Raw genomic sequence first — 27862 nt, forward strand, 5'->3', positions numbered from 1 at the left:
GCACAGATGTTTCCATTCATAAGCCTAGGAAGTCCAAGGAGGGAGAAGCTATCCTGGCCCCTAGCAAGCTTCCTACTCCCTGCATGTGACTTTCATCTCCCTCAGGGGAGGGGGCTGGTGTAGGGCAGGTCTGGAGAGCTGGGAGACATCATTCTGGCCCCCTCTATACCCCTCCCTTCCTCCCTTTCTCTGTCCATTGGGAGGCAGAAGACAGGAAATGACTGCCATGGATGTGGTATGATTTTTACCAAAACAGCATTTTGCAGCTCAGGACCGTGCTGTTCGCAGCTGTTTTCCTCTAATACCAGCCAGGTGTCCGCCTCCTATGTTCCCCTCCCCATCCCTTCGTATGACTTCAGCCTTCGGATTCTAAGCGCCTGGCTGCTTTCCACATTCCATTCCCCTCCAGAACCCAGGCATCCTGGGCTCCAGCTGAAACCATTGCATGTGGTTTTCCCGATCCCTGGCCCCGTGACTCAGTCCCTCTGAAGGGAGCAGCCCTCTTTTTTGGCAATCACCGGGGAGGTGGGGGGAGGAGGAGGGGAGCTAGGTGGTGACATCACAGTCGAAGGTTATAAAAGCTTCCAGCCAAACAGCATTGAAGTTGAAGATACAACCTGACAGCACAGCCTGAGATCTTGGGGATCCCTCAGCTTAACACCCATAGACATCGGCTGGTGGATTCCCGCTGCATCAAGGCCTACCCACTGGTGAGGAGCTGCTATGGGCCAGAGAGGAGGAGGAGGGCAGGCAGGGGCCAGGACTCCTTGGACAGGATTTGCACAGATAGCAGGTGGGGAGGGAGGATTCCAGCGTCCCTATTTTTTTCTCTTTTGTTTAAAAAAAATGCGGCTGTGCTTACAATATTTCTCTCTACTGTTCTGTTTTCTCACTTCTGTCTCATTTCTGAGTTTTTGCCTGTGTCACTGACAGATACATGTTTTTGTTGAGTTGAGGTCTCACTCTGTCACCCAGGCTGGAGTGCTGTGGGGTGATCATGGTTCACTGCAGCCTTGAACTCCTAGGCTCAAGTGATCCTCCTGAGTAGCTGGGACCATGTGCATGTGGACTATATTTTTAATATTTTTTAATTTTTTAATACTTAATTTTTAAATACTTTTTTTTTGTAGAGATGGGGTCTGTGTTGCCCCAGCTGTTTTGGAATCCTGGCCTGAAGCAATCCTCTTGCCTTGACCTCCCCAAAGTGTTGGGATTATAGGCATTCCCAGCTTTGTTACTTGTTTGGCTTAGATCTTTTCTCTGGGTGGCAGCTAGCAAATATCCTACCGTTCTTCCCTGGGCTAAGTAAATCATTTCCTCCTCTCCCCCAGCACTTTATTAACTGTTTCTAATACTTAACACATGCTGATCATGCATCTGTCTCACGTGTCAGACCATGTTTTCTTTTTTGTCTAAAACCAAGCACATAGCCTGGACTCAGAAGTTGGTTGACAAATAAGTGTGTCTGCCTCATTCCAACCTCTTTCCTCTTCTGGTCCCCCATGTCCTCTGTCTGGACATTTTCCTGTCCAGACAGAGGACATGGCAGGCTTTCGGGCTGAACAGGCTTTATCTAACCACCCCTTCCCTTCCAGTCTCCATGCTGGGCTCTCCCTGCCTTCTGTGGCTCCTGGCCGTGACCTTCTTGGTTCCCAGAGCTCAGCCCTTGGCCCCTCAAGACTTTGAAGAAGAGGAAGAAGATGAGACTGAGACGGCGTGGCCGCCTTTGCCGGCTGTCCCCTGCGACTACGACCACTGCCGACACCTGCAGGTGCCCTGTAAGGAGCTACAGAGGGCCGGGCCGGCGGCCTGCCTGTGCCCAGGACTCTCCAGCCCTGCCCAGCCGCCCGACCCGCCGCGCATGGGAGAAGTGAGCATTGTGGCCGAAGAGGGCCGCGCAGTGGTCCACTGGTGTGCCCCCTTCTCCCCGGTCCTCCACTACTGGCTGCTGCTTTGGGACGGCAGCGAGGCTGCGCAGAAGGGGCCCTCGCTGAACGCTACGGTCCGCAGAGCCGAACTGAAGGGGCTGAAGCCAGGGGGCGTTTATGTCGTTTGCGTGGTGGCCGCTAACGAGGCTGGGGCAAGCCGCGTGCCTGAGGCTGGAAGAGAGGGCCTCGAGGGGGCCGACATCCCTGCCTTCGGGCCTTGCAGCCGCTTTGCAGTGCCGCCCAACCCCCGCACTCTGGTCCACGCCGCCGTCGGAGTGGGCACGGTCCTGGCCCTGCTGAGCTGTGCCGCCCTGGTGTGGCACTTCTGCCTACGCGATCGCTGGGGCTGCCCGCGCCGAGCCGTCGCCCGAGCAGCAGGGGCGCTCTGAAAGGGGCCTGGGGGCATCTCGGGCACAGCCAGCCCCACCTGCGGCGCTCAGCCCGGCTCCTGGAAAGAGGGGAACCCGCTGCCTCCAGGGAGGGTTGGACGGTGAGCTGGGAGCCAGCCCCAGGCTCTAGAGCCACAGCAGAGTCATGGTTCTCTGGGCTGAGCGCTTGTTTAGGTCCGGGACTTGGTGCTGTTTCCTGGCTGAGGTCTGGGAAAGAATAGAAAGGGGCCCCCAATTTTTTTTTTTTAACGGTCAGATAGTAAATAATGTAACCTTTGCGGTTTAAGAGGATAAAATGGAGAATATTATGTGGGTATTTATATGACCTTTGTAACCATTTATAAAGGAAAAACCACCTGACATAGTAATGCGAACCTAGAGTAGCAGCTACTCCGGAAGCTGAAATGGGAGGATCTCTTGAGCCCAGGAGTTTGAGTCCAGTCCAGCCAGGGCAACACAGCCAGACGCCCTTGTGTTTTGTTTTGTTTTGTTTTTTGAGAAGAAGTCTCCCTCTGTTACACAGGGTGGATTGCAATGACACGATATATGTCGGTTCACTGCAACCTCCACCTCCTAGGTTCAAGTGATTCTCCCGTCTCAGCATCCTAAGTAGTTGGGGTTACAGGTGCCCACGACCATGCCCGGCTAATTATTGTGTTTTTTTAGTAGAGATGGGTTTTCACCATGTTGGTCAGCCTGGTCTCAAACTCCTGACCTCAGGTACTCCACCCACCTTGGCCTCCCAAAGTGCTGGGATTACAGGCGTGAGCCACGGTGCCCAGGCAGACCCCCTTCTTTAAAGATGTAAAATCATTCTTAGTCCGTGGGCCTTAGAAATCAGGTCACTGGCCCATTGCTTGTAGTTAGTTGATCCATATCATGCACCCTCAAAACGGCTCTGTCAATGAGTGTCTTCAGTGGGATTCTGAGAATAAATTTATATTCTTGCTAGGTAGAACAAAACAAAAATGACAGTAATATCAAGGAATTTCTCATCCCTTTTTTCCCTCCATTTGTATTTATTGCATATCCACTGTAAAAACATTAAAGGATCTTTAAAAGGAAGTAATGTTTATTGTTTACGATTCTTTTCAAATCACTGTCCACACACCCACTTTTCAGAATAGTATACATACTTCTGTCGCCCAGGCTGGAGTGCAGTGGCACGATCTCGGCTCACTGCAAGTTCTGCCTCCCGGGTTCAACCCATTCTCCTGCCTCAGTCTCCCAAGTAGCTGGGACTACAGGCGCACACCACCATGCCCAGCCGATTTTTGTATTTTTTTTTTTTTTAGGAGAGTCAGGGTTTCACCATGTTGGCCAGGATGATCTTGATCTCTTGACCTCGTGATCTGCCCGCCTTAGCCTGCCAAAGTGTTGGAATTACAGGCCTGAGCCACCGCGCCTGGCCTTGAATTTTTTTTTAATTAAGTGAATGCAGAAGTCTGTTTTGTGTTACTACACAGTATAATCCTCACCTGTGTGGATATTATTATTATTTTATTCATTTATTTATTTATTTTTTGAGACGGCGTCTCGCTCTGTCACCCAGGCTGGAGTGCAGTGGCTGATCTCAGCTCACTGCAAGCTACGCCTCCCGGGTTTACGTCATTCTCCTGCCTCAGCCTCCCGAGTAGCTGGAACTACAGGCACCCGCCACCACGCCCGGCTAGTTTTTTGTATTTTTTTAGTAGAGACGGGGTTTCACTGTGTTAGCCAGGATGGTCTTGATCTCCTGACCTCGTGATCCGCCCGCCTTGGCCTCCCAAAGTGCTGGGATTACAGGCTTGAGCCACCACGCCCAGCCTGTGTGGATATTACACCTTTTTAAGTTATATATATATATGTGTGTGTGTGTGTGTATATTTTATAGAGACGGGGGGAGGGGTCTCACTATTTTGCCCAGGCTGGACTTGAACTCCTGGGTTCAAATGATTCACCCTCCCCCCCGCGTCGCCTCCCAAAGTGCTGGGATTACAGGCCATTATAATTTTTTCTAATTATAAAAGTAACACATGGGCTGGGTGCAGTGGCTCACACCTGTAATCCCAGCACTTTGGGAGGCTGAGGTGGGCGGATCACGAGGTCAGGAGATGGAGACCATCCTGACTAACATGGTGAAACCCTGTCTCTACTAAAAATACAAAAAATCAGCCGGGCTTGGTGGCGCGCGCCTGTAATCCCAGCTACTCAGGAAGCTGAGGCAGGAGAATCGTTTGAACCTGGGAGGCGGACGCTGCAGTGAGCCGAGATCACGCCACTGCACTCCAGCCTGGGCGGTGTAGCGAGACTCCGTCTCAAAAAAAAAAAAAAAGTAACACATAAGGCATAAGGCATGTATGCCTGTACCTAACACTTTGGGAGGCTAAGACAAGAGGATGGCTTGAGACCAGGGGTTCAAAACTAGCTTGGGCTAAATATCAAAACCTTAACTCTACAAAAAATTTAAAAATCAGGACGGGTGCAGTGGTTCATGCCTGTAATCCCAGCACTTTGGGAGGATGAGGCGGGCGGATCACCTGAGGTCAGGAGCTCAAGATAAGCCTGACCAACATGGAGAAACCCCGTCTCTACTAAAAATACAAAATTAGCTGGGCGTGGTGGTGCATGCCTATAATCCCAGCTACTCGGGAGGCTGAGGCAGGAGAATCGCTTGAACCCGGAAGGCGGAAGTTTCAGTGAGCCTAGATCACACTATTGCACTCCAGCCTGGCCAACAAGTGTGAAACTGTGTCTCAAAAAAAAAAAGAAAGAAAGAAAAAGGCCAGGCACAGTGGCTCATGCCTGTAACCCAGCACTTTGGGAGGCTGAAGCGGCTGGATCACCTGAGGTCAGGAGTTTGAAACCAGCCTGACCAACAAGATGAAACCCCATCTCTACTAAAATACAAAAATTAGCCGGGCGTGGTGGCAGATGCCTATAGTCCCCAGCTACTTGGGAGGCTGAGACTAATTGCTTGAACCCAGAAGGCGGAGGTTGCAGTGAGCCAACACCATGCCACTGCACTCCAGCCTGGGCTACAGAGTGAGACTCCATCTCAAAAAAAAAAAAAATTATTCATTATAGAACCTCCATAATAAATTTAGAATACTATGTTATCCTGGCTGGGCTTGGTGGCTTACACCTGTAATCCCAGGACTTTGGGAGGCCAAGGTGGGCGGATCACTTGAGGTCAGGTGTTCGAGACCAGCCTGGCCAACATGGTGAAACCTCATTTCTACTAAAAATACAAAAAATACCTGGGTGTGGTGGCGGGCGCCTGTAATCCCAGCTATTCGGGAGGCTGAGGCAGAAGAATCGCTTGAACCCGGGAGGCAGAGGTTGCAGTGAGCCAAGATTGTGCCACTGCACTCCAGCTTCGGCAATGAGTGAGATTCCGTCTTTAAAAACAAAAAAAAAGAATACATTTGGCTGGGCGCGGTGGCTCAAGCCTGTAATCCCAGCACTTTGGGAGGCTGAGACGGGCGGATCACGAGGTCAGGAGATCGAGACCATCCTGGCTAACATGGTGAAACCCCGTCTCTACTAAAAAAATACAAAAAACTAGCCGGGCGAGGTGGCGAGCGCCTGTAGTCCCAGCTACTCGGGAGGCTGAGGCAGGAGAATGGCGTAAACCTGGGAGGCGGAGCTTGCAGTGCTGAGATCCGGCCACTGCACTCCAGCCTGGGCGACACAGCGAGACTCCATCTCAAAAAAAAAAAAAAAAAAAAAAAAAAAAATACATATATTATCCAGAATACACTTGTTATAACACTTCAGTGAATAACCTGTGCCTTTTATTTTTAGTTTTTCTTTTTTTTCTCTTTTGTCCCTGTGCCTTTCACTTGATTCCTGTATTTCCTCAGCATTAATTAATTAATTAATTAATTATTTTTTTTTTTTGAGACGGACTCTCGCTCTGTCGCCCAGGGCTGGAGCGACACTGCAAGCTCTACTCACTGCAAGCTCCGCCTCCTGGGTTCACGCCATTCTCCTGCCTCAGCCTCCCGAGTAGCTGGGACTACAGGTGCCCGCCACCAGGCCTAGCTAATTTTTTGTATTTTCAGTGGAGACGGGGTGTCACCGTGTTAGCCAGGATGGTCTCGATCTCCTGACCTCGTGATCCGCCCATCTTTGCCTCCCAAAGTGCTGGGATTACAGGCATGAGCCACCGTGCCTGGCCTTCCTTAGCGTTCATTTATTTACAAATAATGAGAGGTCATATTATATCATTATTATTACTATTTATTTATTTCATTTTCTGAGATGGAGACTCTGTCTCAAAAAATAAATTAAATAAATAAAATAAAAAAATAAAGCCTACGTTTGTCACTGTACCGTGGAGAGGCAACATACATAGTGGTTTAGAGAACACACACTGCCTTGGGTTGAATCCTAGCTTTGTTATTTACTTTGCGACTTTAGGTAAATTATCTCATCTTGGCTGGGCATCGTGGCTCACGCCTGTAATTCCAGCACTTGGGAAGGCCAAGACGGGGATGGCTTGAGCTCGCAAGCTTGAGACCAGCCTGGGCAACATGGCGGAACCCTACCTCTACTATAATAAAAATACAAAAGTTAGCCAGGCATGGTACATGCTACTTGGGAGGCTGAGGTGAAAGGATGGCTTGAGCCTGGGAGAAGAAGGTTGCAGTGAACCAAGATTGTGCCACCACTCTCCAGCCTGGGCAATAAAGCCAGACCTTGTCTCAAAAAGAAAAACCACTTTTCCTTTTATTTTTTGAGACAGCCTGTCACTCTGTTGCCAGGCTGGAGTGCAGTGGCACAATCTCAGTTCACTGCAAACTTGCCTCCCGGGTTCAAGTGATTCTCCTGCCTCAGCCTCCCAAGTAGCTGGGACTACAGGTGTGTGCCACTACGCCTGGCTAATTTTTTGTATTTTTAGTAGAGATGGGGTTTCACCATGTTAGCCAGGATGGTCTTGAACTCCTGACCTCATTATCTGCCCACTTCAGCCTCCCAAGGTGCTGGGATTACAGGCGTGTCCAGCCAAACAGGTAGATCACCTGAGGTGAGGCAGGTAGATCACCTGAGTTGAGGAGTTCAAGATTAGCCTGGCCAACATGATGAAACCCCTCTCTACTAAAAAATACAAAAATTAGCCAGGCATGGTGGTGGGTGCTTATAATCCCAGCTACTCGGGAGGCAGAGGCATGAGAATTACTTGAGCTTGGGAGGCAAAGGTTGCAGTGAGCCGAGATCCCACCACTGCACTGTAGCCTGGGCGACAAAGTGAGACCATGTCTCACACACACACAAAGTGAAGTGGAGCACAAAGTAATCAACAATGACTCACAGCAGCCAGGATAAATGCTTAATGGGTTAAATACTGTAGCTAGAAGGCAGAGAGCAGTGGTCAAAGCAGGCTTTTCTTAGAAGGCAAACCCTGAATCCTGAAAAACTCCTGGGAGTTAGTTTACTAAGTGGAGAGACAGGACATCCTAGGCAGAGAGACTGGTTGGTGCTCAGGCCAAGAGGAGGGTGAAGTCTGGTTTGCAATATGCACAGCTTACCCTCAAGTGGTGGGCAATGAAACTGAACAAAAACAACCAGCATTTACATACTCTGCCTTCCCAGGCACCAAGGTAGGTGCTATTGTGATCTCCACTTGAGAGGGGGCTCTAACCCCCCTGCCCCCAAAAAAACCCGGGGTAGGGGCAGAAGGAAGTCAGACTACTAGCATTTAAATTGTCCTAGATGGCCGAGTATGGTAGCTCATGCCTTTAATCCTAGTACTTTGGGAGGGCGAGGCAGGTGGATCTCTTGAGCTCAGGAGTTGGAGACCAGACTGGCCAATCTGGCGAAACCCTGTCTCTACAAAAACTAGAAAAATTAGGCTGGGTGAAGTGGCTCATACCTGTAATCCCAGCACTCTGGGAGGCCGAGGTGGTTGGATCATGAGGTCAGGAGTTCAAGACAAGTCTGGGAAAGATGGTGAAACCCCGTCTCTACTAAAACTATGAAAATTAGCCAGGCGCGGTGGCAGGCACCTGTAATCCCAGCTACTCGGGAGGCTGAGGCAGGAGAATCGCTTGAACTCAGGGCGGGCCGAGGTTGCAGTGAGCTGAGATTGTGCCCCTGCACTCCAGCCTGGGCTACACAGTGAGATTTTGTCTCAAAAAAAAAAAAAAAAAAGAGAGAGAGAAAAGAAAAGAAAAATGAGCCAGGTGTGGTGGCATGTGCCTGTAGTCCCAGCTACTTGGGAGGCTGAGGTGGGAGGATAGCTTGAGCCCAGGAGGCTGAGGTTGCAGTGAGCCAAGATTGCACCACTGCACTCCAGCCTGGGCGACAGAGCCAGATCCTGTCTCAAAAACAAAAACAGCTGGGCGTGGTGGCTCATGCTCCTAATCCCAGCACTTTGGGAGGCCGAGACAGGCAGATCACTTGAGGTCAGGAGTTGGAGAACAGCCTGACCAATATGGAGAAACCCTATCTCTATTAAAAATACAAAAATAGTTAGCCTCTTTGGCTCACGCCTGTAATCCCAGCACTTTGGGAGGCCGAGGCAGGCGGATCACTTGAGGTCAGGAGTTCAAGACCAGCCTGACCAACATGGTGAAACCCTGTCTCTACTGAAAATACAAAAATTAGCTGGGCATGGTAGCAGGCACCTGAAATCCCAGCTACTCAGGAGGCTGTGGCAGGAGAATCGCATGCACCCAGGAGGCGGAGGTTGCAGTGAGCCGAGATTGCGCCAGCAATCCAGCCTGGGCGACAGAGCGAGACTCCCTCTCAAAAAAAAAGACTCCCTCTCAAAAAAAAAAAAAAAAAAAAAAAAATTAGCTGGGCGTCGTGGTGGGCGCCTGTTATTTCAGCTATCCGGGAGGCTGAGACAGGAGAATTGCTTGAACCCGGGAGGCGGAGGCTGCAGTGAGCCGAGATCGCGCCATTGCGCTACTGCACTCCAGCCTGGGCAACAAGAGTGAAACTCCATCTCAAAAAAAAAAAAAAAAAAAAAAGAGTAAGTTGTCCTAGATGGTGGAAGTGTCACGGAGTTTTAAGCAGGGAGGTGAGGACAGGATTACATCATTGTGTTTTGCAAAGATCCCTTTGGCAGTCAGGCAGAGGATGGCTCAATTCCCCAGAGAGAATGAGCGGACCAAAGAGCAAGTACATTTCTTCGGCTCCTGGCAAACATTGCCAAAGAACTTCCCAAAGCGTTGCGCTAAGGGACTATATTCCTTCCAATTTCTAAGGAGGGTGAGGCAGGATGAAGTTCCGGGAACTGGCTTCATTCCGCCCACGGGTTTCAGAGCCGCACCAGCTTTCTTCCCCACAGCAGCCCGGTGCCTTGGCTTGGTGGGTTGCCTCCCTGTTCCCGCCCACACAAAGTCCTGGCAGCAAGGCCAGAAGTTTTCTGGTTCTCAGCGGCACCCGTCCACGTCCGCCCCCACGTGACCCAAACAGATCCGGTACTTCCGCTTCCCCTCGGCTTTCTTCTCGTCGGTGTCCCTGGCTGCTATAGAGCCGGGTGAGAGAGCGAGCGCCCGTCCGCGGGTGTCGAGGGCGGGTTGCCTCGCGCTGACCCTTCCCGCCCTCCTTCTCGTCACACACCAGGTCCCCGCGGAAGCGGCGGTGTCGGCGCCATGGCGGAGCTGACGGCCCTTGAGAGTCTCATCGAGATGGGCTTCCCCAGGGGACGCGCGTAAGGGAGTTCCCCAACCCCGGCCTGCGGGGGTGGGGGGCCGCGGACCTGTCCTGGCCTTTGCGCCAGCCTGACGGTCACCATGGCTCGTGGGCGCTATTCATGGTGTTTCTGCCCCCAGGGAGAAGGCTCTGGCCCTCACAGGGAACCAGGGCATCGAGGCTGCGATGGACTGGTGAGCGCTCGTCTTGGGTGGCGGAGAATTGGGGGCTAGCGGAAGGGCAGCCTCAGAACTAACCTCCCCGCCGACTTTCCCTGCCAGGCTGATGGAGCACGAAGACGACCCCGATGTAGACGAGCCTCTAGAGACCCCCCTTGGACATATCCTGGGACGGGAGCCCACTTCCTCAGAGCAAGGCGGCCTTGAAGGTCCTGACTGAGGGACACCGTGTGATTATTCAGGAGGGTCCGAGGAGAATCTGAAGGGGTAATAATACCAATTGTTTGTTTGTAGGATCTGGTTCTGCTGCCGGAGAAGGCAAACCCATTTTGAGTGAAGAGGAAAGACAGGAACAGACTAAGAGGTACAGTAAGAAGAGCCTCACATCTCTGAGGGTCGTCTTCCACCTCGCCCCGGTACACATCTGGTCAAAGAACCTTGACTTTTCCACATTTCCTCTTTCTTGGCATTTTCTTTTCCTTTTCTTTAATCTACTTTGGGATATATGTCGCCTAATTTTGTTTATGGTAAACTTTGCACCTTCTCACTCTGTCCATTTCTCTTGAGCTGTTTTCTCTTGGCAACACAGGATGTTGGAGCTGGTGGCCCAGAAGCAGCGGGAGCGTGAAGAGAGAGAGGAACGGGAGGCACTGGAACGCGAACGGCAGCGCAGGAGACAAGGGCAAGAGTTGTCAGCAGCACGACAGCGGCTACAGGAAGATGAGATGCGCCGGGCTGCAGAGGAGAGGCGGAGGGAAAAGGCCGAGGAGTTAGCAGCCAGGTCTAGGCAATCGAGATGATGGATAGCAGATGAGAAAGAAATCAAGATTTGCTTTGTTGATGTCTGACCTAATTTCCTCTTGTCTACATTCCAGACAAAGAGTTAGAGAAAAGATCGAGAGGGACAAAGCAGAAAGAGCCAAGAAGGTAGGTGATTGAGAAGACGCCACGGGTAATGGAGTGGGCAGGTTAGTAAATCTTTTCCAGCTTCAGAGGGAAATCTTGGGCTTACATGATGTGTTTCACCTGAGGGTGGGTGAGTACCTGATTGAGTGTTTTGCTTTGCCCTTTAGTATGGTGGCAGTGTGGGCTCTCAGCCACCCCCACCGGCACCAGAGCCAGGTCCTGTTCCCTCTTCTCCCAGCCAGGAGCCTCCCACCAAGCGGGAGTATGACCAGTGTCGCATACAGGTACTTGATTCTGATTCCTATCTTCCTCCTGGGACCCCTTTGTTGCCTGTTAAGGTGCCCATTTCAGAGCTTTTTTCAGTTAATGTGCCGTTTGCCAAATCTCTCCCTTCTTTGTAAATGACTTTTGAAATCCTATCTACTCTTGGGAAAGGTATCAAATTTCACCTGCCCCAGGCATATTTAAACCCATACATCCCTCTTACTCAGCAGTTACCCTTTTACTTGTTCATGTTTTTATTTGATTTATTATGCAGCTATCTGGTGATGTGGTATTTATCCAGATTCTTTTATATAATCTTACGCTTGTCTTTCTTAGGTTGTGAGGGAGCTGGGAGTCTCTCATCCACACTTAGTAAAGCAGAGCCTAAGTGGCTGTTCATTTGGTGCTTTAAATAGTAGTTGTGCTGGTTCAATCTAAGAAGGAGGGGCCAGCTTTAGCTCTTTGCCTTACTTGGGCACCTCATTGAGTTTTGATGCCCACAATACTGAGTATCTCCCTTGCCCTTTAGGTCAGGCTGCCAGATGGGACCTCACTGACCCAGACGTTCCGGGCCCGGGAACAGCTGGCAGCCGTGAGGCTCTATGTGGAGCTCCACCGTGGGGAGGAACCAGGAGGAGGCCAGGACCCTGTGCAGTTGCTCAGTGGCTTCCCCAGACGGGCCTTCTCAGAAGCTGACATGGAGCGGCCTCTGCAGGAGCTGGGTATGGCTGCAAGACTAGAAACCAGGACTTGGGGGAGTAGGGAGGCATGCTTGGGAAAAGGAGGGATGCAAAGAGAAGGGGTTTTGTGAACATGGTGCAAGGCCAGGAATTTTGGGAGCAAAAACCAAGTATCCTTGTGGTTCAAGCCTGTTTTCTTCCATTTTTAGGACTCGTGCCTTCTGCTGTTCTCATTGTGGCCAAGAAATGTCCCAGCTGAGGGCCTTTGTCCCATCGTCCCTCTGTGACCCCTTCATCTTTGATAAGCACTGACATCTCCTTCCTAATAAATAGACCCTGAGTTCTGTACGTGCCTGACTCCTTCCTGAATGGCTGGGAGGGAAAAAACCAAGGCAGAGGAAGAGGCTAAAAGGGAACACATTTGCAGCAGACCCTCTTCCTCATCTTTAGTTTCCAACAAAGACACTTGTTTCTAATCTCTGGGTCTGATTAACTGCTGGGGAAGTTGAGGAGGAGAGGTGCTAAAAGGAGTGGAGAGTACAATGGATGGCACCTTTTACTCCTATGGTAAGACGGAACATAAAAGCCCAACTGCTGCTGCTTTTTTATTTATTTATTTATTGAGAACACAAGAGTGCCTTTTTTTTATTTTTTTTTTGAGACAGAATCTTGCTCTGTGGGCCAGGCTGGAGTCAGTGGCGCCATCTCGGCTCACTGCAAGCTCCGCCTCCCAGGTTCGCGCCATTCTCCTGCCTTAGCCTCCCGAGTAGGTGGGACTACAGGTGCCCACCACCACACCCAGCTAATTTTTTGTATTTTTAGTAGAGATGGGGTTTCACCATGTTAGCCAGGATGGTCTCGATCTCCTGACCTTGTGATCTGCCTGCCTCAGCCTCCCAAAGTGCTGGGATTACAGGCATGAGCCACCGTGCCCAGCCAGAAGAGTGCCTTTTCATTTTATAAATGTTTGGAAATGGGTACAACTTTGATACAGCTTCGGGGTGCTCCAGACACCCATGGCCACTTCATGTAAACCACTGAGAATTTGAGAATTTTTTTTTTTTTTGAAATGGAGTCCTGCTCAGTCACCCAGGCTGGAGTGCAGTGGTACGGTATCAAACCACTTCCTGAGTTCAAGGGATTCTCCTGCCTCAGCCTCCCAAGTATCTGGGATTATAGGCACGCACCACCATGCCCAGCTAATTTTTTGTATTTTTAGTAGAGACGGGGTTTCACCATGATGGCCAAACTGGTTTCAAACTCCTGACCTCAGGTGATCTACCCGCCTCGGCCTCCCAAAGTGCTAGGATTACAGGCGTGAGCCGCCGTGCCCAGCCACCACTGACAATTTCTAGAGCACTTTGAGAGACAATACAATATGATGATCAAATTTTGTAATTAAATCTAATGAGGGCAACACACTTCTCAAATACGAGATGTGTCGACTGGGGGCTCCCCTACTCTAAGGTATTCACAAGGAGGCAGATAAAGAGTTTGTTTTTTCTTTTGAGATGGAGTTTCGCTCTGTTGCCCAGGCTGGAGTGCAATGGAACGATCTCGGCTCACTGCAACCTCTGCCTCCCGGGTTCAAGCGATTCTCCTGCCTTAGCCTCCTGAGTAGCTGGGATTACAGGCATGCGCCACCATGCCCGTTTTTTTTGTTTTGTTTTGTTTTGTTTTAAGTAGAGACAGGGTTTCACCTTGTTGGTCAGGTTGGTCTTGAACTCCTGACCTCAAGTGATCCGCCCACCTCTGCCTCCCAAAATGCTGGGATTAGTCGTGAGCCACTGTGCCTGGCCAGATAAACAGTTTCTTTATTCATCTTCCTCCTCCTCCTCTTCATCTTCCTCTTCCACCTTTTTCCAGGCAACTTTAGCAGGACCCTTTGCACCATCAAACCTTCCTTTCGACTTATGGTCAGCAACATCCTTCTTACATTTTTCCTTCAGCTTTGCTACCTTAGTGATGTCATTTAAGTTATTTCACATCTCACCCAGAAAACCTAGCTTCTTAATGCTGGTGTAAGATGCTTTAGCATAGTGCCTAGTACCTAATAAATCCCCAGTAAGCATTAGCTACTAAAAGGATAATTTTACTTACTTATTTGAGGTGGAGTCTCACTCTAGCTCCCAGGCTGTAGTGCAGTGGTGTGATCTCGACTCACTGTAACCAACGTCTGCCGGATTCAAGCGATTCAGCCTCAGCCTCTTTTTTTTTTTTTTTTTTTTTTTTTTTTGAGACGGAGTCTTGCTCTGTCACCCAGGCTGGAGTGCAGTGCCCGGATCTCAGCTCACTGCAAGCTCCGCCTCCCGGGTTTACGCGGTTCTCCTGCCTCAGCCTCCCGAGTAGCTGGGACTACAGGCGCCCGCCACCTCGCCCGGCTAGTTTTTTTGTATTTTTTAGTAGAGACGGGGTTTCACCGTGTTAGCCGGGATCGTCTCTCGATCTCCTGGCCTCGTGATCCGCCCGTCTCGGCCTCCCAAAGTGCTGGGATTACAGGCTTGAGCCACCGTGCCCGGCCCTCAGCCTCTTTAGTAGCTGGGTTTGCAGGTGTGCGCCACCACACCTGGCTAATTTTTTATATTTTTAGTAGAGATGGGGTTTCACCATGTTGGCCAGGCTGGTCTCAAACTCGTGACCTCAAGATCTGCCTGTCTCAGCCTCCCAAAATCCTGGGCTAAAAGGGTAATTTTTTTCTTTTTTGAGACAACGTCTTGCTCTGTCACCCAGGCTGGAGTGCAGTGGCATGATCTCGGCCCACAGTAACCTCTGCCTCCTGAGTTCAAGCGATTCTGCTGCCTCAGCCTCCTGAGTAGCTGGGACTACAGGCATGCGCCACCATGCCCAGCTAATTTTTGTATTTTTAGTAGATATAGGGTCTCACATGTTGGCGCTTCTCTCTGCTTTTTAAAACCAAGAAGCACTGATGAGCTTCTCTGATAGCCCCTCCAGCTGCTGATCACCCCACCCTGGTGTCCTGTCAAACTGCTCCTGACTCCTCCTCTCCTTCCTGGGCTAGGGGAGAGGACACAGTTACTCTGTAAAGATCTGAAAAGAGCACCAACGCTCATATCTGGGTTTATACCCCAGTGTTAGAAAGATTTATTTGGGGCCAGGCACGGTGGGTCATACTTCTAATCCCAGCACTTTGGGAGGTCGAGGCGGGCAGATCACCTGAGGTCAGGAGTTCGAGACCAGCCTGGCCAACACGGCAAAACCCTGTCTCTACTAAAAATACAAAGATTATCCTGGCCTAGTGGCGCACCCCTGTAGTCCCAGCTACTTGGGAGGCTGAGGCAGGAGAATCGCTTGAACCTGGGAGGCGGAGGTTGCAGTGAGTTGAGATAGCTCCATTGCACTCCAGCCTGGGCAACAACAGAGAAACTCTGCCTCAAAAGAAAAAGAAAAAGAAAGAAAAGCTTTATTTGGTGTTCTGACTTTAATAACAGCAGCCTTTTTTTCCATTGCAATCTTGCTTGGGAACCAGAGGATAGACAAAAGAAGAGCAACTTGGTTGGCTAGGCTGTGGGGCTTTGACCCCACTTATTTCATCCTCTCAGTGGCAACTCCAATAAATCCTGACCGGATTCAGAGATTGGAGACCACTTTACATTTCTAAATTAATTTTTTACACTAATCCTCATAGTTATGATCTTTCAGAGAACAGGACTGAGGTTTGTAACATGCTGGAGTTGAACTAAGATCTGTGACTCAAAGCACACTCCTTTTACTTCTAGTAAGTCAGCCTCCTAAGCTTGTTTAACCAGAGGTTAAATAACGGGCACAGAAAGCACTGTGGCATATGTTAAGTGCTAGATGCTCCTCCAATCTCGCTCCAAGGACAGGAGTCCTGAGTGTCCTCTGTAGGCATCCATTACTTCAAGATTTTCCAGGATAGTTCAGATTTCAGGAACGTCCCACGGTTATCCCGGGAAGTACACTCCAACCTGACACCACATGACCTGTTTTGAAAATGTGGTTGGCAGGGTGCAGTGGCTCAGGCCTGTAATCCCAGCACTTTGGGAGGCCAAGGCGGGTGAATCACCTGAGGTCAGGAGTTCCAGACCAGCCTGGCCACATGGTGAAACCCGCCTCTACTAAAACTACAAATATCAGCCAGGCGTGGTTGCGGACGCTTGTAATCCCAGCTACCTGGAAGGCTAAGTAAGAACAGCTTGAACCCAGGAGGCGGAGGTTGCAGTGAGCCAAGATTGCGCCACTGCACTCCTGCCTGGGCAACAAGAACAAGGCTCCATCTCAAAAAAGAAATAGAAACTGTGGCCGCAGCAGGGTGAGGTGGTTCACGCCTGTAATCCCAGCACTTTGGGAGTTCGAGGCGGGCGGATCACCTGGGTCTGGAGTTCGAGACCAGGCTGGCCAACATGGTCAAACCCTGTCTCTAATAAAAACACAAAAATTAGCTGGGCGTGGTGGTGCGCGCCTGTGATCCCGGCTACTCGGGAAGCTGAGGCAGGAGAATCGCTTGAACCCGGGAGGCAGAGGTTGCAGTGGGCCGAGATCGTGCCACCGCACTCCAGCCTGAGTGGCAGAGAGCAACTCCGTCTCAAAAAAAAAAAAAAAAAAAAAAAAAAAAGAAAAGAAAAAAAAAGAGAATGTGGTCGAGATACCTATTGAGATCAGCTTCTTCTGGTGGGATGGGAGAGGTAGCAGGTGCAGGCCATGCCCCCAAGCACCGACCACAGGTCTCTAAGCATTGGTAGGTGTCGACTGCAGGGCTCATTCTGGGTGGAGGAACATGATTTATTGATTCTTTCAGTTAACCACATCCGACTCGCGTCTCGGCCCTCGCCCGCTTTGCGGACTTTAAAGCAATCAGTCCAGGGTTTGGGGGGAACGTGCTCACCCGACGGCAGCTCACAGGACCCTGGAGAGGCCTGGGCATGGCATCTCGGCCGGACTCCCCGCTGGGCCCATGAAGGAGAAAGCCTGCATCGGATTCCTGCGCCCGAGCCAAGGTCCCAGCGCCCACAGGGTCAAGTCCGGTCTCACGGTGACCTCCCGCCGGCGCCGCCTTCGCTAACCATCCAGTTCTTCCTCCAGGCCACGTTCTCCTGTGTGGTCGCTGCCTCCTGCAGAGTGGCCACCAATAGCTGCTGGGTCTTGGCCATCTCCTCCCTGCTCCGCGGGTCCTGCAGTGGCATCTCCTGAGGGCAGGAAGGGGAGTTCGCAGGAGCTCCAGTCCGGGGCTCTCCACCCGCCCACCCATCCTCGGGATTACCAGTTGCTTCTACCTTTAGCATTTCCTGCTTCCGCTGCTCTCCGGGGGTCACGATAGCAAGGAGCGCGAAGCCCACGCCAGCCCCTGCGCCCAGCACTGCGACTGTGATCAGCATTTTCCGCAAGAACTCCATGGCCGCCTGCACAACCAGCAGGGCGCCCACCGGAGTTCACCGCAGCCGCGAGCCGTACCCGCGCGGTCTCACTGCCCCTTCGCGCAGGCTAGAGCGCCCTATAGCAGAAACCATAGATAAACGGCCGGCTAGAGAGGACCCGCTCAAGGAAACGTTTAGAATCCGGAGCGCCGGGATCTCAGGTTTAGCTGAGGGGGTTGAGGGTGTCCAAGAAGTGCTGGCGCCAAGGGCTGAGCGTGGGCACCCTGTGTCCTCAGTTCCGGGGTGGGATTGCTAGGGGAGAGTGCGTGTCTTCATGGTTGCCGTGGGTTTTATGATTGCCCATTTTTCTGTCTTCCAACGTTTCCCGATCAGTAGGGGCCCGAGCTGTGCTCTGTGGTTTCCTGCAGTCACCCGCGCGTTTTCAACACAGCGAATGGAGGTCATACACATACATATCTCTCTCCATCCCCTCAACTCTGGAACAAACACTGAAAGTCAAGTGTACTGGTTGGAGAAATGGGTAATAGTAACTTATCTTTAACATTTATTTTACAAACAACCTATTCCTTTTCTCGTTATGGTACACACTTGGTATTGTCTAGGGCTTTTTTGGTTTTGTTGTTAGTGTGTGGGCGTGGTTTTGTTTGTTTTTGGAGACAAGGTCTCGCTCTGTCGCCCAGGGTTGGAGTGCAGTGGCGATCATGGTTCACTGAAGCCTCGACTTCCAGGGCCCAAGGGATCCTCCTGCCTCAACTTCCCGAATAGCTGGGATTACAGGCGTGCACCACTGCGCCCGGCTGGTATTGCTTTTTGTTTTGCTTTGTTTTCTTCTTTTTCTTTTTTTTTTGAGACGGAGTCTCACTCTGTCACCCAGGCTGGAGTACAGGGGCAGGATCTTGGCTCACTGCAAGCTCCGCCTCCCGGTTTCACGGCATTCTTGCCTCAGCCTCCCGAGTAGCTGGGACTACAGGCGCCCGCCACCACGGTCGGCTAATTTTTGGTAATGTTAGTAGAGACGGGGTCTCACCATGTTGGTCAGGCTGGTCTCGAGCTCCTGACCTCGTGATCCGCCTACCTCGGCCTCCCAAAGTGCTGGGATTACAGGTGTGAGCCACCGTGCCTGGCTGTTTTGTTTTCAACTAAAAGGCTGGATTCGTTTAACATACTGAATTCTGCTTTACAGAAGAAAACGCCTTTTAGCTGTGTGACTGATTACAGGCAAGTTCTTGTGCCCCGGTTTCTGCATCAGAAAATGAGCTTACAACAGTACTTGTCTCACAGTTTTAGGAGAATTAAATGAGTTATATGTAAAGCAAAACAGCTCCTGACAAAGAGTAAACACCATATAAATATTCATTAAATAACATACAAACATGCCAGGTTGGGAAAATCAGTAAGCAAAGGAGTCAGGAAATTCCAAGTTGGTTATCACAACTCTTGGCCCACAGGGCTTTTTTTTTTTTTTTTTTTTTTTTTTTGAGACGGAGTCTCGCTGTGTCGCCCAGGCTGGAGTGCAGTGGCCGGATCTCAGCTCACTGCAAGCTCCGCCTCCCGGGTTTACGCCATTCTCCTGCCTCAGCCTCCCAAGTAGCTGGGACTACAGGCGCCCGCCACCTCGCCCGGCTAGTTTTTTGTATTTTTTAGTAGAGCTGGGGTTTCACCGGGTTAGCCAGGATGGTCTCGATCTCCTGACCTCGTGATCCGCCCGTCTCGGCCTCCCAAAGTGCTGGGATTACAGGCTTGAGCCACCGCGCCCGGCCTGTACTTTCAAAATATTTACATTGCTACGGGAAAAGATAAAATTACCCCAAGACAGGCCGGGCAATTTTTTTTTGTATTTTTACAAATTTTTTGTATTTTTAGTAGAGACAGGGTTTTACCGTGTTAGCCAGGATTGTCTCGATCTCCTCACCTTGTGATCCGCCCGCCTCAGCCTCCCAAAGTGCGGGATTACAGAAATGAGCCACCGTGCCCGGCCACGTCTGTGTACTGTTAAATAAGCTACTTTTTTTTTTTTTTTTTTTTTTTTTTTTTGAGACGGAGTCTCACGCTGTTGCCTAGGCTGGAGTGCAGTGGCACGATCTCGGCTCACTGCAAGCTCCGCCTCCCGGGTTCCCGCCATTCTCCTGCCTCAGCCTCCTGAGTAGCTGGGACTACAGGCGCCCGCCACCGCGCCCGGCTAATTTTTTTTGTATTTTTAGTAGAGACGGGGTTTCACTGTGGTCTCGATCTCCTGACCTTGTGATCCGCCCGCCTCGGCCTCCCAAAGTGCTGGGATTACAGGCTTGAGCCACCGCGCCCGGCCTCTTCTTTTTTTTTTTTTTTTTTTTTTTTAAAGACAGAGTCATGCTCTGTCGCCCAGATTGCAGTGCAGTGGCAGGATCTCGGCTCACTGCAACCTCCGCCTCCCAGGTCCAAGGAATTCTCCTGCCTCAGCCTCCCAAGTAGCTGGGACTACAGGCTCACACCGCCATGCCACGCCTGGCTATTTTTTTTTTTTTGTATGTTAGTAGAAACAGGGTTTCACCATATTGCCCAGGCTGGTCTCAAACTCCTGAGCTCAGGAAATCTGCCTGCCGCCGGGCGCGGTGGCTCAAGCCTGTAATCCCAGCACTTTGGGAGGCCGAGACGGATGGATCACGAGGTCAGGAGATTGAGACCATCCTGGCTAACACGGTGAAACCCTGTCTGTACTAAAAAATACAAAAAACTAGCCGGGCGAGGTGGTGGGCGCCTGTAGTCCCAGCTACTCGGGAGGCTGAGGCAGGAGAATGGCGTAAACCCGGGAGGCGGAGCTTGCAGTGAGCTGAGATCCGGCCACTGCACTCCAGCCTGGGCAACAGAGCAAGACTCCGTCTCAAAAAAAAAAAAAAAGGCCGGGCGCGGTGGCTCAAGCCTGTAATCCCAGCACTTTGGGAGGCCGAGACGGGCGGATCACGAGGTCAGGAGATCGAGACCATCCTGGCTAACACGGTGAAACCCCATCTCTACTAAAAAAAAATACAAAGAACTAGCTGGGCGAGGTGGCGGGCGCCTGTAGTCCCAGCTACTTGGGAGGCTGAGGCAGGAGAATGGCGTAAACCTGGGAGGCGGAGCTTGCAGTGAGCTGAGATCCGGTCACTGCACTCCAGCCTGGGAGACAGAGCTAGACTCCGTCTCAAAAAAAAAAAAAAAAAGGAAATCTGCCTGCCTCAGCCTCCCAAGAAGCTACATTTTTTTGAGCATTTACTATGTGCCAGGTACTATGCTAAACAGTTTTACTTCATGATTTTCAGAAAAACCCAATGAAGGTACTTCCCCTTTATAAATGAGAAAATTGAGACTGCGAGGTTAGGCTCTTAGTGATAAAATTGCTCTATATTTTCATAAGCAAAGAATACCAGATTAATTTTTAGCACGAGTGCAGCAGCTTATCACAGCCCATTGCAGCTTCAACCTCCCAGGGCTCAAGCAGTCCTCCCAGCTCAGCCTTCTGAGTAGTTGGAACTACATGCCTGTGCCACTATCCCTGACTAATTTATTTTTGTAGTTAGGGGTGTCACTTGATTGCCAGGGCTCAAACTCTTGGGACTCAAGCAATCTGCCCACCTTGGCCTCCCAAAGTGCTGTGATTATAGGAATGAGCCAGTTTTGTAATTTGATAATGTATCAGTAATATTTTTCTCCCTTCTCCTCCTCCATCCCAGGCTGGGCTTGGAGCCCACAGAACACTTAACGCTGGACTTAGCTGGGGGCAGACCAGGATGATGAAGATGCTTGTTGGATTCTTGAGGACACTAAGTGTCTGGAAGCCACCAACCACTGTCCTTTCTGGGACTCAGCAACAGGCTCCTGTGTTTGTTGAAGTGGCTTTGTGGAATATTCTTGTCTCCTGCCTCCTAATAGCTCTGAGGGTAAGCATTGTTCCCTCTCTCTCAAACATCTCATCCAGGTTTATGAAGCTCCTTATACCCATCCTCTCACAATCTACTTTTACAGGTGAGAAAAATGAGGCTTACAGTTTAGGCCACTAGATTATAGAAGTCAGTCGGCGCCGGGGTTTGGATTCAGTTCCTGTCTGCTGCTTTTAGGAGCTCCAGTTAGTTGAAACTGGGGAAAGACCCACTTGTACCTTCTCTTTTCAGCATTCATCTTGTGCTAAATATTGCACACATCATTGTATGCAATCTCTGTAACCCCAGATTATTCCCACTCTGCAGATGAGTAAACTGGGGAACAGAAACATTCAGCAAAATGGTACCCAGCTAGTAAATGTGGAAGCCAAGACTCACTTTGCAGCCAGATAGCTTGCAAAGACAATAGTTCTTCAGCCCTCTCCTTGCCCACAGAAATACTAGGGTTAGGACTACTAAAATGTCTTTAATGACAGCCTTGAATCAAGTAAGCAAAGTAGGTGATGCCCCTGAAAGGGCCTAGCTCCTGCACAGTCACAGCCCAGCCATGGGACCCTTGTTCCAGGCAGGGCAGTCGCACATCAGGGTCCTCATCCGAGAACTGAATTAGGGTCCCCTGAGGGTTTAGAACCCGCAAGCATTCTGATAGCAGCTGGTAAGCCCCAGGCAGACCTCCCCTGGCAACAGCATCCCAGGTGCCCTTGTCCAGCAGTAGTTGGAAAGAGCCTGAAGAAGCCACAGACCCCAGGTTCTGGGCATCGGCCTGCATGAAGTGGAGGCTGGAGGCAGGGTGCCCAGGGCATAGAGGTGTTCGGCCTTGGCCACCCTCCAGGAGGCTGTTCATGTAGGCCACAGCCACAGGAGAAAAGTCCACCCCTAACACATCCACTGGGTGTGGAGATTTGGTGTAGAGGCCTGTACATAGGCTGGAGGTCCCACAGCCCACATCCAGCACCCGCAGAGGAATGGCAGCCCGTGCCTCCTGCAGCAACGGTAGTAGGAGCCCCTGGACTTCCTCGTATCCAAAGAACCAGTCGAAGGTGGGGACAGTGCCCAAACGGGGCTGGGCATGCAGCCGATCCCAGAGACGGCGGTCCGCCAGGCAGCTACCAGCCAGTGAGTCTGTGGGCACGGTTGGAGGGTGTCACTCGGTCTATCTCGCCACTGCAAAAACGGCGCATATACACACTGGGGTCTTTCTTTTTTTTTTTTTAAGACAGGGTCTCACTCTGTAACCCAGGGTGGAGTGCAGTGGCACAATCATGGCTCGCTGAAGCCTCCCCTTCCTGGGCTCAGGTGATCCTCCCACGTCAGTCTCCTGAGTAGCTAGTACTCCAGGCGCCATCATGCCCGGTTAATTTTTTTGTAGACGGGGGTCTCGCTATGTTATCCTAGGCTGGTCTCGAACTCCTCGGCCAAGCGATCTGCCCACCTCAGACTGGCAAAGTGTTAGGATATCAGCCGTGAGCCACCGCAGGGTCTGAGAACCACAATTTCAGGGACTACACTCCTGAGTCACGGAACCCACCCTGCCCTCCCTACTCTGCCCCCACCTCCCTACCCGGAAAGGGGCGGCACGTCCCCATCATCAGGCTCGGCAAGTGGAGCATTCGACGCAGCGCAGCCATCTGGAGCTTCGTTAAGTTCGACCAGAGAACCTTGTGTGAAGCGTCTACCCTACTCCATCCAGAGGCCCGAGGTCCAGGGGAAGATCTGCAAATTCCGCGTAGCGAAAGGCAGCATACAGCTTCCCCAAATTCTGCAGTCTCGGGAAAAAGAACGCGGACACAGACTGACTATGGTAGGAACGGCCTTTATTGGCTGCAGCGGTAAGTGGAAGAGGGGATACAGCGTCCGCAGACCTGAAATCAAATGAGAACATGTGAGCAACCCCATGGAGGAGCCAGCTGGATCTCGGTTGTGCCGGTCCGAGATTCCCGGTGTCCCGGCGCTTGAGGATAGAACCAGCGGATGGGAAGCCGCCGGCACCGAAGACATGACGCCGAGGGGGCCAGAACCCTTTCCCTCTTCCTCCGCACATTACGGGGAGCGGTACCACAAGCCCGATCCCCGCCAAGAAAAGGAGGATCCTGAGGCCTCGCTCAGAGCCTTCCGCCCGACACCCACGCCACTCCCGGCCGCCCAATCCGGCTACTACGCAGAAACCTCACTTACTCGCTCACCTCCCTGCAAAAGGTCTTGCGCACTGCGGAGCTCCTTTATATAGGCCAAGGACCCGCCCCCGAATTGCGATTGGCCCGCGGAAGGCCGGGGCGGAGCCACGCGGATCCCGCGCTGAGCGGAAGTACGGACAGTGAAGTGGCGTGGCATCGCAGCTATGGGAGCTCCCGGGGGAAAGATCAACCGGCCCCGAACGGTGACTCTGGGGGGGCCGCGACTTTGTTTCCTGAAGTGTCCCCGAGCCCGTTTATCTCGCACAAGATGGGATCAATGGGTTGCCGGGGTTGCCTCGTGGAGCGGCCCGGGGTCGCGGTGAGCCCACTCCATCTGATTCGCATCTTTCTCCCCAGTAGGAGCTGAAGAAGAAGCTGTTCAAACGCCGGCGGGTGCTGAATCGGGAGCGGCGTCTGAGGCACCGGGTGGTCGGGGCTGTGATAGACCAAGGGCTGATCACGCGGCACCACCTCAAAAAGCGGGCGTGAGTACTAGACCCTCTTCCTATTGGTTGTCCCCACCGAGTCTTCCCTCCTCCCTGCAGAGCTCCGGAGCAGCTTCACCTCTCAGCTCACCTCCTTGTGCACTGACGCTTATGCGGGGAATGTCTGTCTGTTAGTTCCTAAGCTCTGCTAGCCTCTCACAATACCTGTAGCAGACAACCTTTCTTTGGGTTTTGGATTCTGTTAAGAATCTCAGGAAAGCCGGGGGCGGTGGCTCACGCCTGTAATCCCAGCACTTTGGGAGGCTGACGCGGGCGGATCACTAGAGATCGGGAGACCAGCCTGATCAACATGGTGAAACCTCATCTCTGCTAGAAATACAAAAATTAGCCGTGCATGGTGGCCGGCACCTGTAGTCCCAGCTACACGGGAGGCTGAGGCAGGAGAATTGCTTGAACCTGGGAGGCGGAGGTTGCAGTGAGCTGAGATCACGCTACTGCACTCCAGCCTGGGCGACACAGCGAGACTACGTCTCAAAAAAAAAAAAAAAAAAAAACCACAAACGAATCTCAGGAAATCTGTTGACTCTCCAAGTAATATTGTACATTCACATAGATTTTTATAAGTAAACTTATTTTTACATACAGAAAAGTGCACACATAGGCGTGTAAAACTCGGTGAGTTTTCCCAAAGGTACTCATAGGATTTCACTTATAAGTTTCAAGGCCTCCTGTGTTTTGAGGAAGAGTTCCCATCCCATTAATTACTTTCTTTTGTTTTTTTTTTTTTGAGACGGAGTCTCGCTCTGTCGCCCAGGCTGGAGTGCAGTGGCGCAATCTCCACTCACTGCAAGCTCCGCCTCCCGGGTTCACGCCATTCTCCTGCCTCAGCCTCCCGAGTAACTGGGACTACAGGCGCCCGCCACCGCGCCCGGCTAATTTTTGTATTTTTAGTAGAGACGGGGCTTCACCGTGTTAGCCAGGATGGTCTCGATCTCCTGACCTCGTAATCCACCCATCTCGGCCTCCCAAAGTGCTGGGATTACAGGCGTGAGCCACCACGCCCGGCCCCCATTAATTACTTTCTATGTCCTTTCTTTTTTAATTTTTTTTTCTTTTTTAAGACGGAGTTTCCCTCTGTTGCCCAGGCTGGAGTGAAGTGGTGTGATCTTGGCTCACTGCAACCTCCGCCTCCCGGGTTCAAGCAATTCTCCTGCCCCAGCCTCCGGAGTAGCTGGGGTTACAGGCGCTCGCCACTGCACCCGGCTGATTTTTGTTTTTTGTTTTTTGAGACGGGGAGTCTCGCTCTGTCGCCCAGGCTGGAGTGCAGTGGCGCGATCTCTCACTGCAAGCTCCACCTCCTGGGTTCACGCCATTCTCCCACATCAGCCTCCCTAGTAGCTGGGACTGCAGGCACCCGCCACCACGCCTGGCTAATTTTTTGTATTTTTAGTAGAGACGGGGTTTCATCGTGTTAGCCAGGATGGTCTTGATCTCCTGACCTCGTGATCCACCCGCCTCGGCCTCCCAAAGTGCTGGGATTACAGACGTGAGCCACCGTGCCTGGCCTAATTTTTGTATTTTTAATAGAGACAGGGTTTCACCATGTTGGCCAGGCTGGTCTTGAACTCCTGACCTCAGGTGATCCGCCCACCTCAGCCTCCCAAACTGTTAGGATTACAGGCATGAGCCACTGCCCCTGATCCTTTTTTTAGTTTCTTGTCCTTTTATTAGCTTCTTTAATGTAAATATTTAGGGTTTCTATTACTATTCGTATTATATTTATTTAATACTTTTTCTATAGCCAGAACCATTTGTGTGACCTCGAATGGTTCAGGTTAACCTAGCTATCTTTATTTCCACTTACCCATCAGGTCCAGCGCACGTGCCAACATTACTCTGTCAGGGAAGAAGCGCAGAAAACTCCTCCAGCAGATCCGGCTTGCCCAGAAAGAGAAGGCAGCCATGGAAGGTGAGGCTGGGACAGAGGTGGGTGAGGGGAATCCTGGATTTATTTGGGTTAATACTTCCTTCTTCCCTTTACTCAGTGGAAGCCCCTTCAAAACCAGCCAGGACTAGTGAACCACGGCTCAAAAGGCAAAAGAAGACAAAAGCTCCCCAGGATGTAGAAATGAAGGACCTTGAAGATGAGAGCTAAACCTCTTCCAGTAGAAGATTCTCAACTGGAGCCAGCCTTCAGACTCAGAGGTTGTTTTAGAGGACGTTGACAAAAGCAGTGCCCCTTTTCACTCTCCAGATTTCCTCCTACCTAATGGCCTACTGACCTCCCCTACAGGGATGTCTTTGGGAGGGAAGAAGGTACAGAAGAAAGATTGGAGAAGGGCCTCTCTAGCAGTCAACTCCATTTGTAATAAAGCCCTAGCACTCTGAGATGTGTGTGATTAAATGTAGGAATGGGGATGGGTCATGAAAAGGTTGCTGAGTATGGAAACAAGACAGTGAGGAAGCAGTACCTACAGAGCTTCCTTGAGCAAATGCAGCAAGATGCCAGCTTCTGCCCTCCAAGAGTGGTGGTGCCTGACCGGGCGCAGTGGCTCACGCCTATAATCTCAGCGCTTTAGGAGGCCAAGGCCAGCGGATCACCTGAGGTCAGGAGTTAGACCAGCCTGGCTAACCCTGTTTCTATTAAAAATACAAAAAGTTAGCCAGGTGTGGTGGTGCACACCTGTAATCCCAGCTACTTGGGAGGCTGAGGCAGGAGAATCGCTTGAACCCAGGAGGCGGAGGTTGCCTACAGTAGTATTGCATGAGGCCAGGAACCCAAGGCTGTAGTGTGCTATGATCTCATCTGTCTCCTTAGCAAGTGATACTCTAACTTTCCATTTGTGACAAAGATACAGATTAGTTGAGAAGCTGAAGTTACAGTAAGCCACCATTGTGCAACTGTACTCCAGCCTGGGCAACAGAGTGAGCCATTGTCTCAAACAATATAGATAGATAATTGTAGGGATGGTAGAGGTAAAGTTCCTGATACCAGTTCTGCCACTGCCTCTGTGTGACTAAGGTAGGCAAGAAAGCTTACCGCTTCTGTCTTGCTTCTTTTGCTGCATTATGTTTTCATTTTAATGATTTATATATATATATATATATATATATATATTGTTTTTGGAGACAGAGTCTCATACTATAGCCCGGGATGGAGTACAATGGCATAATCCTGGCTCACTGCAACCTCCGCCTCCCAGGTTCAAGCGATTCTCCTGCCTCAGCCTCCCTAGTAACTGGGATTACAAGCGCCCGCCACCAGGCCTGGCTTATTTTTTGTATTTTTTAGTAGAGATGGGGTTTCACTGTGTTGGCCAGTCTGGTCTTGAACTCCTGACCCTGTGATCTTCCCACCTTGGCCTCCCAAAGTACTGGGATTACAGGCGTGAACCACTGCACATGCCCTTTGTTTTTTATATGTATATGTTTTATATGTATGTATGTATTTATATGTATTTTATTTTTTTGTAAGAGTCAGGGTCTGGGCCGGGCGCGGTGGCTCATGCCTGTAATCCCAGCACTTTGAGAGGCTGAGGCGGGTGGATCATGAGGTCAGGAGATCGAGACCATCCTGGCTAACACGGTGAAACCCTGTCTCTACTAAAAATACAAAAAAATTAGCCAGGCGTGGTGGCGGGTGCCTGTAGTCCCAGCTACTCGGGAGGCTGAGGCAGGAGAATGGCGTGAACCTGGGAGGTAGAGGCTGTGGTGAGCTGAGATTGCGCCTCTGCACTCCAGCCTGGGCGACAGAGCGAGATTCCGTCTCAGAAAAAAAAAAAAAGAAAAAGAAGAAAGAGTCAGGGTCTGTCGCCCAGGCTGGAGTGCAGTAGTATAGTCTCAAATCACTGCAACCTTGATCTCCTGGGCTCAAACAATCCTTACACCTCAGCCTCCTGAGTAGCTGGGACTACAGGGGCACACCACTACCCCTGACTAATTGTTTTTTTCTTTTTTTTTTGAGATGAAGTCTCGCTCTGTTACCCAGGCTGGAGTGTAGTGGCGCCATCTCGACTCACTGCA

At 51.1% G+C, this 27862-nt stretch overlaps 5 protein-coding genes and 1 non-coding gene across 8 annotated transcripts; 3 read left to right on the forward strand and 3 right to left on the reverse strand.

Annotated features, from left to right (window-relative positions):
- Positions 1-44: 44 nt before the first annotated feature.
- Positions 45-3382, forward strand: LOC105469456 (LRRN4 C-terminal like). Its single transcript, XM_011720466.3, has 2 exons — positions 45-710; positions 1596-3382. Exon 2 carries the CDS (start codon positions 1601-1603, stop codon positions 2315-2317), a length of 717 nt encoding a protein of 238 aa, XP_011718768.2. The 5' UTR covers positions 45-710; positions 1596-1600; the 3' UTR covers positions 2318-3382.
- A 6357-nt stretch (positions 3383-9739) lies between these two features.
- Positions 9740-12320, forward strand: LOC105469455 (UBX domain protein 1). 2 transcript variants are annotated; one of them, XM_011720465.2, is made up of 9 exons: positions 9742-9962; positions 10084-10137; positions 10225-10331; positions 10417-10486; positions 10712-10903; positions 10998-11049; positions 11196-11312; positions 11822-12014; positions 12182-12320. In XM_011720465.2, the coding sequence occupies exons 1-9, from the start codon at positions 9904-9906 to the stop codon at positions 12229-12231; spliced, it is 894 nt and encodes a 297-aa protein (XP_011718767.1). In that variant the 5' UTR covers positions 9742-9903; the 3' UTR covers positions 12232-12320. The 2 variants fall into 2 exon arrangements, with proteins under 2 accessions (XP_011718766.1, XP_011718767.1); XM_011720464.2 differs by lacking the exon at positions 12182-12320 and having other exon boundaries at positions 9740-9962; positions 11822-12118.
- A 4399-nt stretch (positions 12321-16719) lies between these two features.
- LOC105469453 (ubiquinol-cytochrome c reductase complex assembly factor 3) lies at positions 16720-17417 on the reverse strand. Its single transcript, XM_011720463.3, has 2 exons — positions 17225-17417; positions 16720-17137 (listed from the first exon to the last, which is right to left on the reverse strand). The coding sequence occupies exons 1-2, from the start codon at positions 17342-17344 to the stop codon at positions 16979-16981; spliced, it is 279 nt and encodes a 92-aa protein (XP_011718765.1). The 5' UTR covers positions 17345-17417; the 3' UTR covers positions 16720-16978.
- A 199-nt stretch (positions 17418-17616) lies between these two features.
- LOC105469812 (uncharacterized protein C11orf98) lies at positions 17617-26073 on the forward strand. Of its 2 annotated transcripts, XM_071074460.1 has the most exons (5): positions 17617-17846; positions 21013-21219; positions 23754-23878; positions 25711-25808; positions 25885-26073. In XM_071074460.1, exons 1-5 carry the CDS (start codon positions 17640-17642, stop codon positions 25992-25994), a joined length of 747 nt encoding a protein of 248 aa, XP_070930561.1. In that variant the 5' UTR covers positions 17617-17639; the 3' UTR covers positions 25995-26073. The 2 variants fall into 2 exon arrangements, with proteins under 2 accessions (XP_070930561.1, XP_070930562.1); XM_071074461.1 differs by lacking the exons at positions 17617-17846; positions 21013-21219 and adding an exon at positions 23477-23596.
- Positions 21666-23006, reverse strand: CSKMT (citrate synthase lysine methyltransferase). The gene is made up of 2 exons (XM_011720462.3): positions 22781-23006; positions 21666-22341 (listed from the first exon to the last, which is right to left on the reverse strand). Exons 1-2 carry the CDS (start codon positions 22845-22847, stop codon positions 21686-21688), a joined length of 723 nt encoding a protein of 240 aa, XP_011718764.2. The 5' UTR covers positions 22848-23006; the 3' UTR covers positions 21666-21685.
- On the reverse strand, positions 23158-23306 carry LOC112424606 (small nucleolar RNA SNORA57). Its single transcript, XR_003015394.2, has one exon. It is a non-coding gene; the product is annotated as a small nucleolar RNA SNORA57 (small nucleolar RNA).
- Positions 26074-27862: the final 1789 nt, after the last annotated feature.

Source organism: Macaca nemestrina, chromosome 12, assembly GCF_043159975.1.
Source record: "Macaca nemestrina isolate mMacNem1 chromosome 12, mMacNem.hap1, whole genome shotgun sequence".
Taxonomy (NCBI): Eukaryota; Metazoa; Chordata; class Mammalia; order Primates; family Cercopithecidae; genus Macaca; species Macaca nemestrina.

Bases quoted from the DNA above. Each gene is read 5' to 3' on its own strand.
- LOC105469456 (XM_011720466.3), top strand. From the start codon at position 1,601: ATGCTGGGCTCTCCCTGCCTTCTGTGGCTCCTGGCCGTGACCTTCTTG.
- LOC105469455 (XM_011720464.2), top strand. From the start codon at position 9,904: ATGGCGGAGCTGACGGCCCTTGAGAGTCTCATCGAGATGGGCTTCCCC. The intron at 9,963-10,083 runs GTAAGGGAGTTC...TTCTGCCCCCAG, and splicing joins GGCTTCCCCAGGGGACGCGC to GGAGAAGGCTCTGGCCCTCA. The intron at 10,138-10,224 runs GTGAGCGCTCGT...TTTCCCTGCCAG, and splicing joins ATCGAGGCTGCGATGGACTG to GCTGATGGAGCACGAAGACG.
- CSKMT (XM_011720462.3), bottom strand. From the start codon at position 22,847: ATGGCTGCGCTGCGTCGAATGCTCCACTTGCCGAGCCTGATGATGGGG. The intron at 22,342-22,780 runs GTAGGGAGGTGG...CCGTGCCCACAG, and splicing joins GACGTGCCGCCCCTTTCCGG to ACTCACTGGCTGGTAGCTGC.
- LOC105469812 (XM_071074460.1), top strand. From the start codon at position 17,640: ATGGTTGCCGTGGGTTTTATGATTGCCCATTTTTCTGTCTTCCAACGT. The intron at 23,879-25,710 runs GTGAGTACTAGA...CTTACCCATCAG, and splicing joins CACCACCTCAAAAAGCGGGC to GTCCAGCGCACGTGCCAACA. The intron at 25,809-25,884 runs GTGAGGCTGGGA...CCCTTTACTCAG, and splicing joins AGAGAAGGCAGCCATGGAAG to TGGAAGCCCCTTCAAAACCA.
- LOC105469453 (XM_011720463.3), bottom strand. From the start codon at position 17,344: ATGGAGTTCTTGCGGAAAATGCTGATCACAGTCGCAGTGCTGGGCGCA. The intron at 17,138-17,224 runs GTAGAAGCAACT...TCCTGCCCTCAG, and splicing joins GGAAGCAGGAAATGCTAAAG to GAGATGCCACTGCAGGACCC.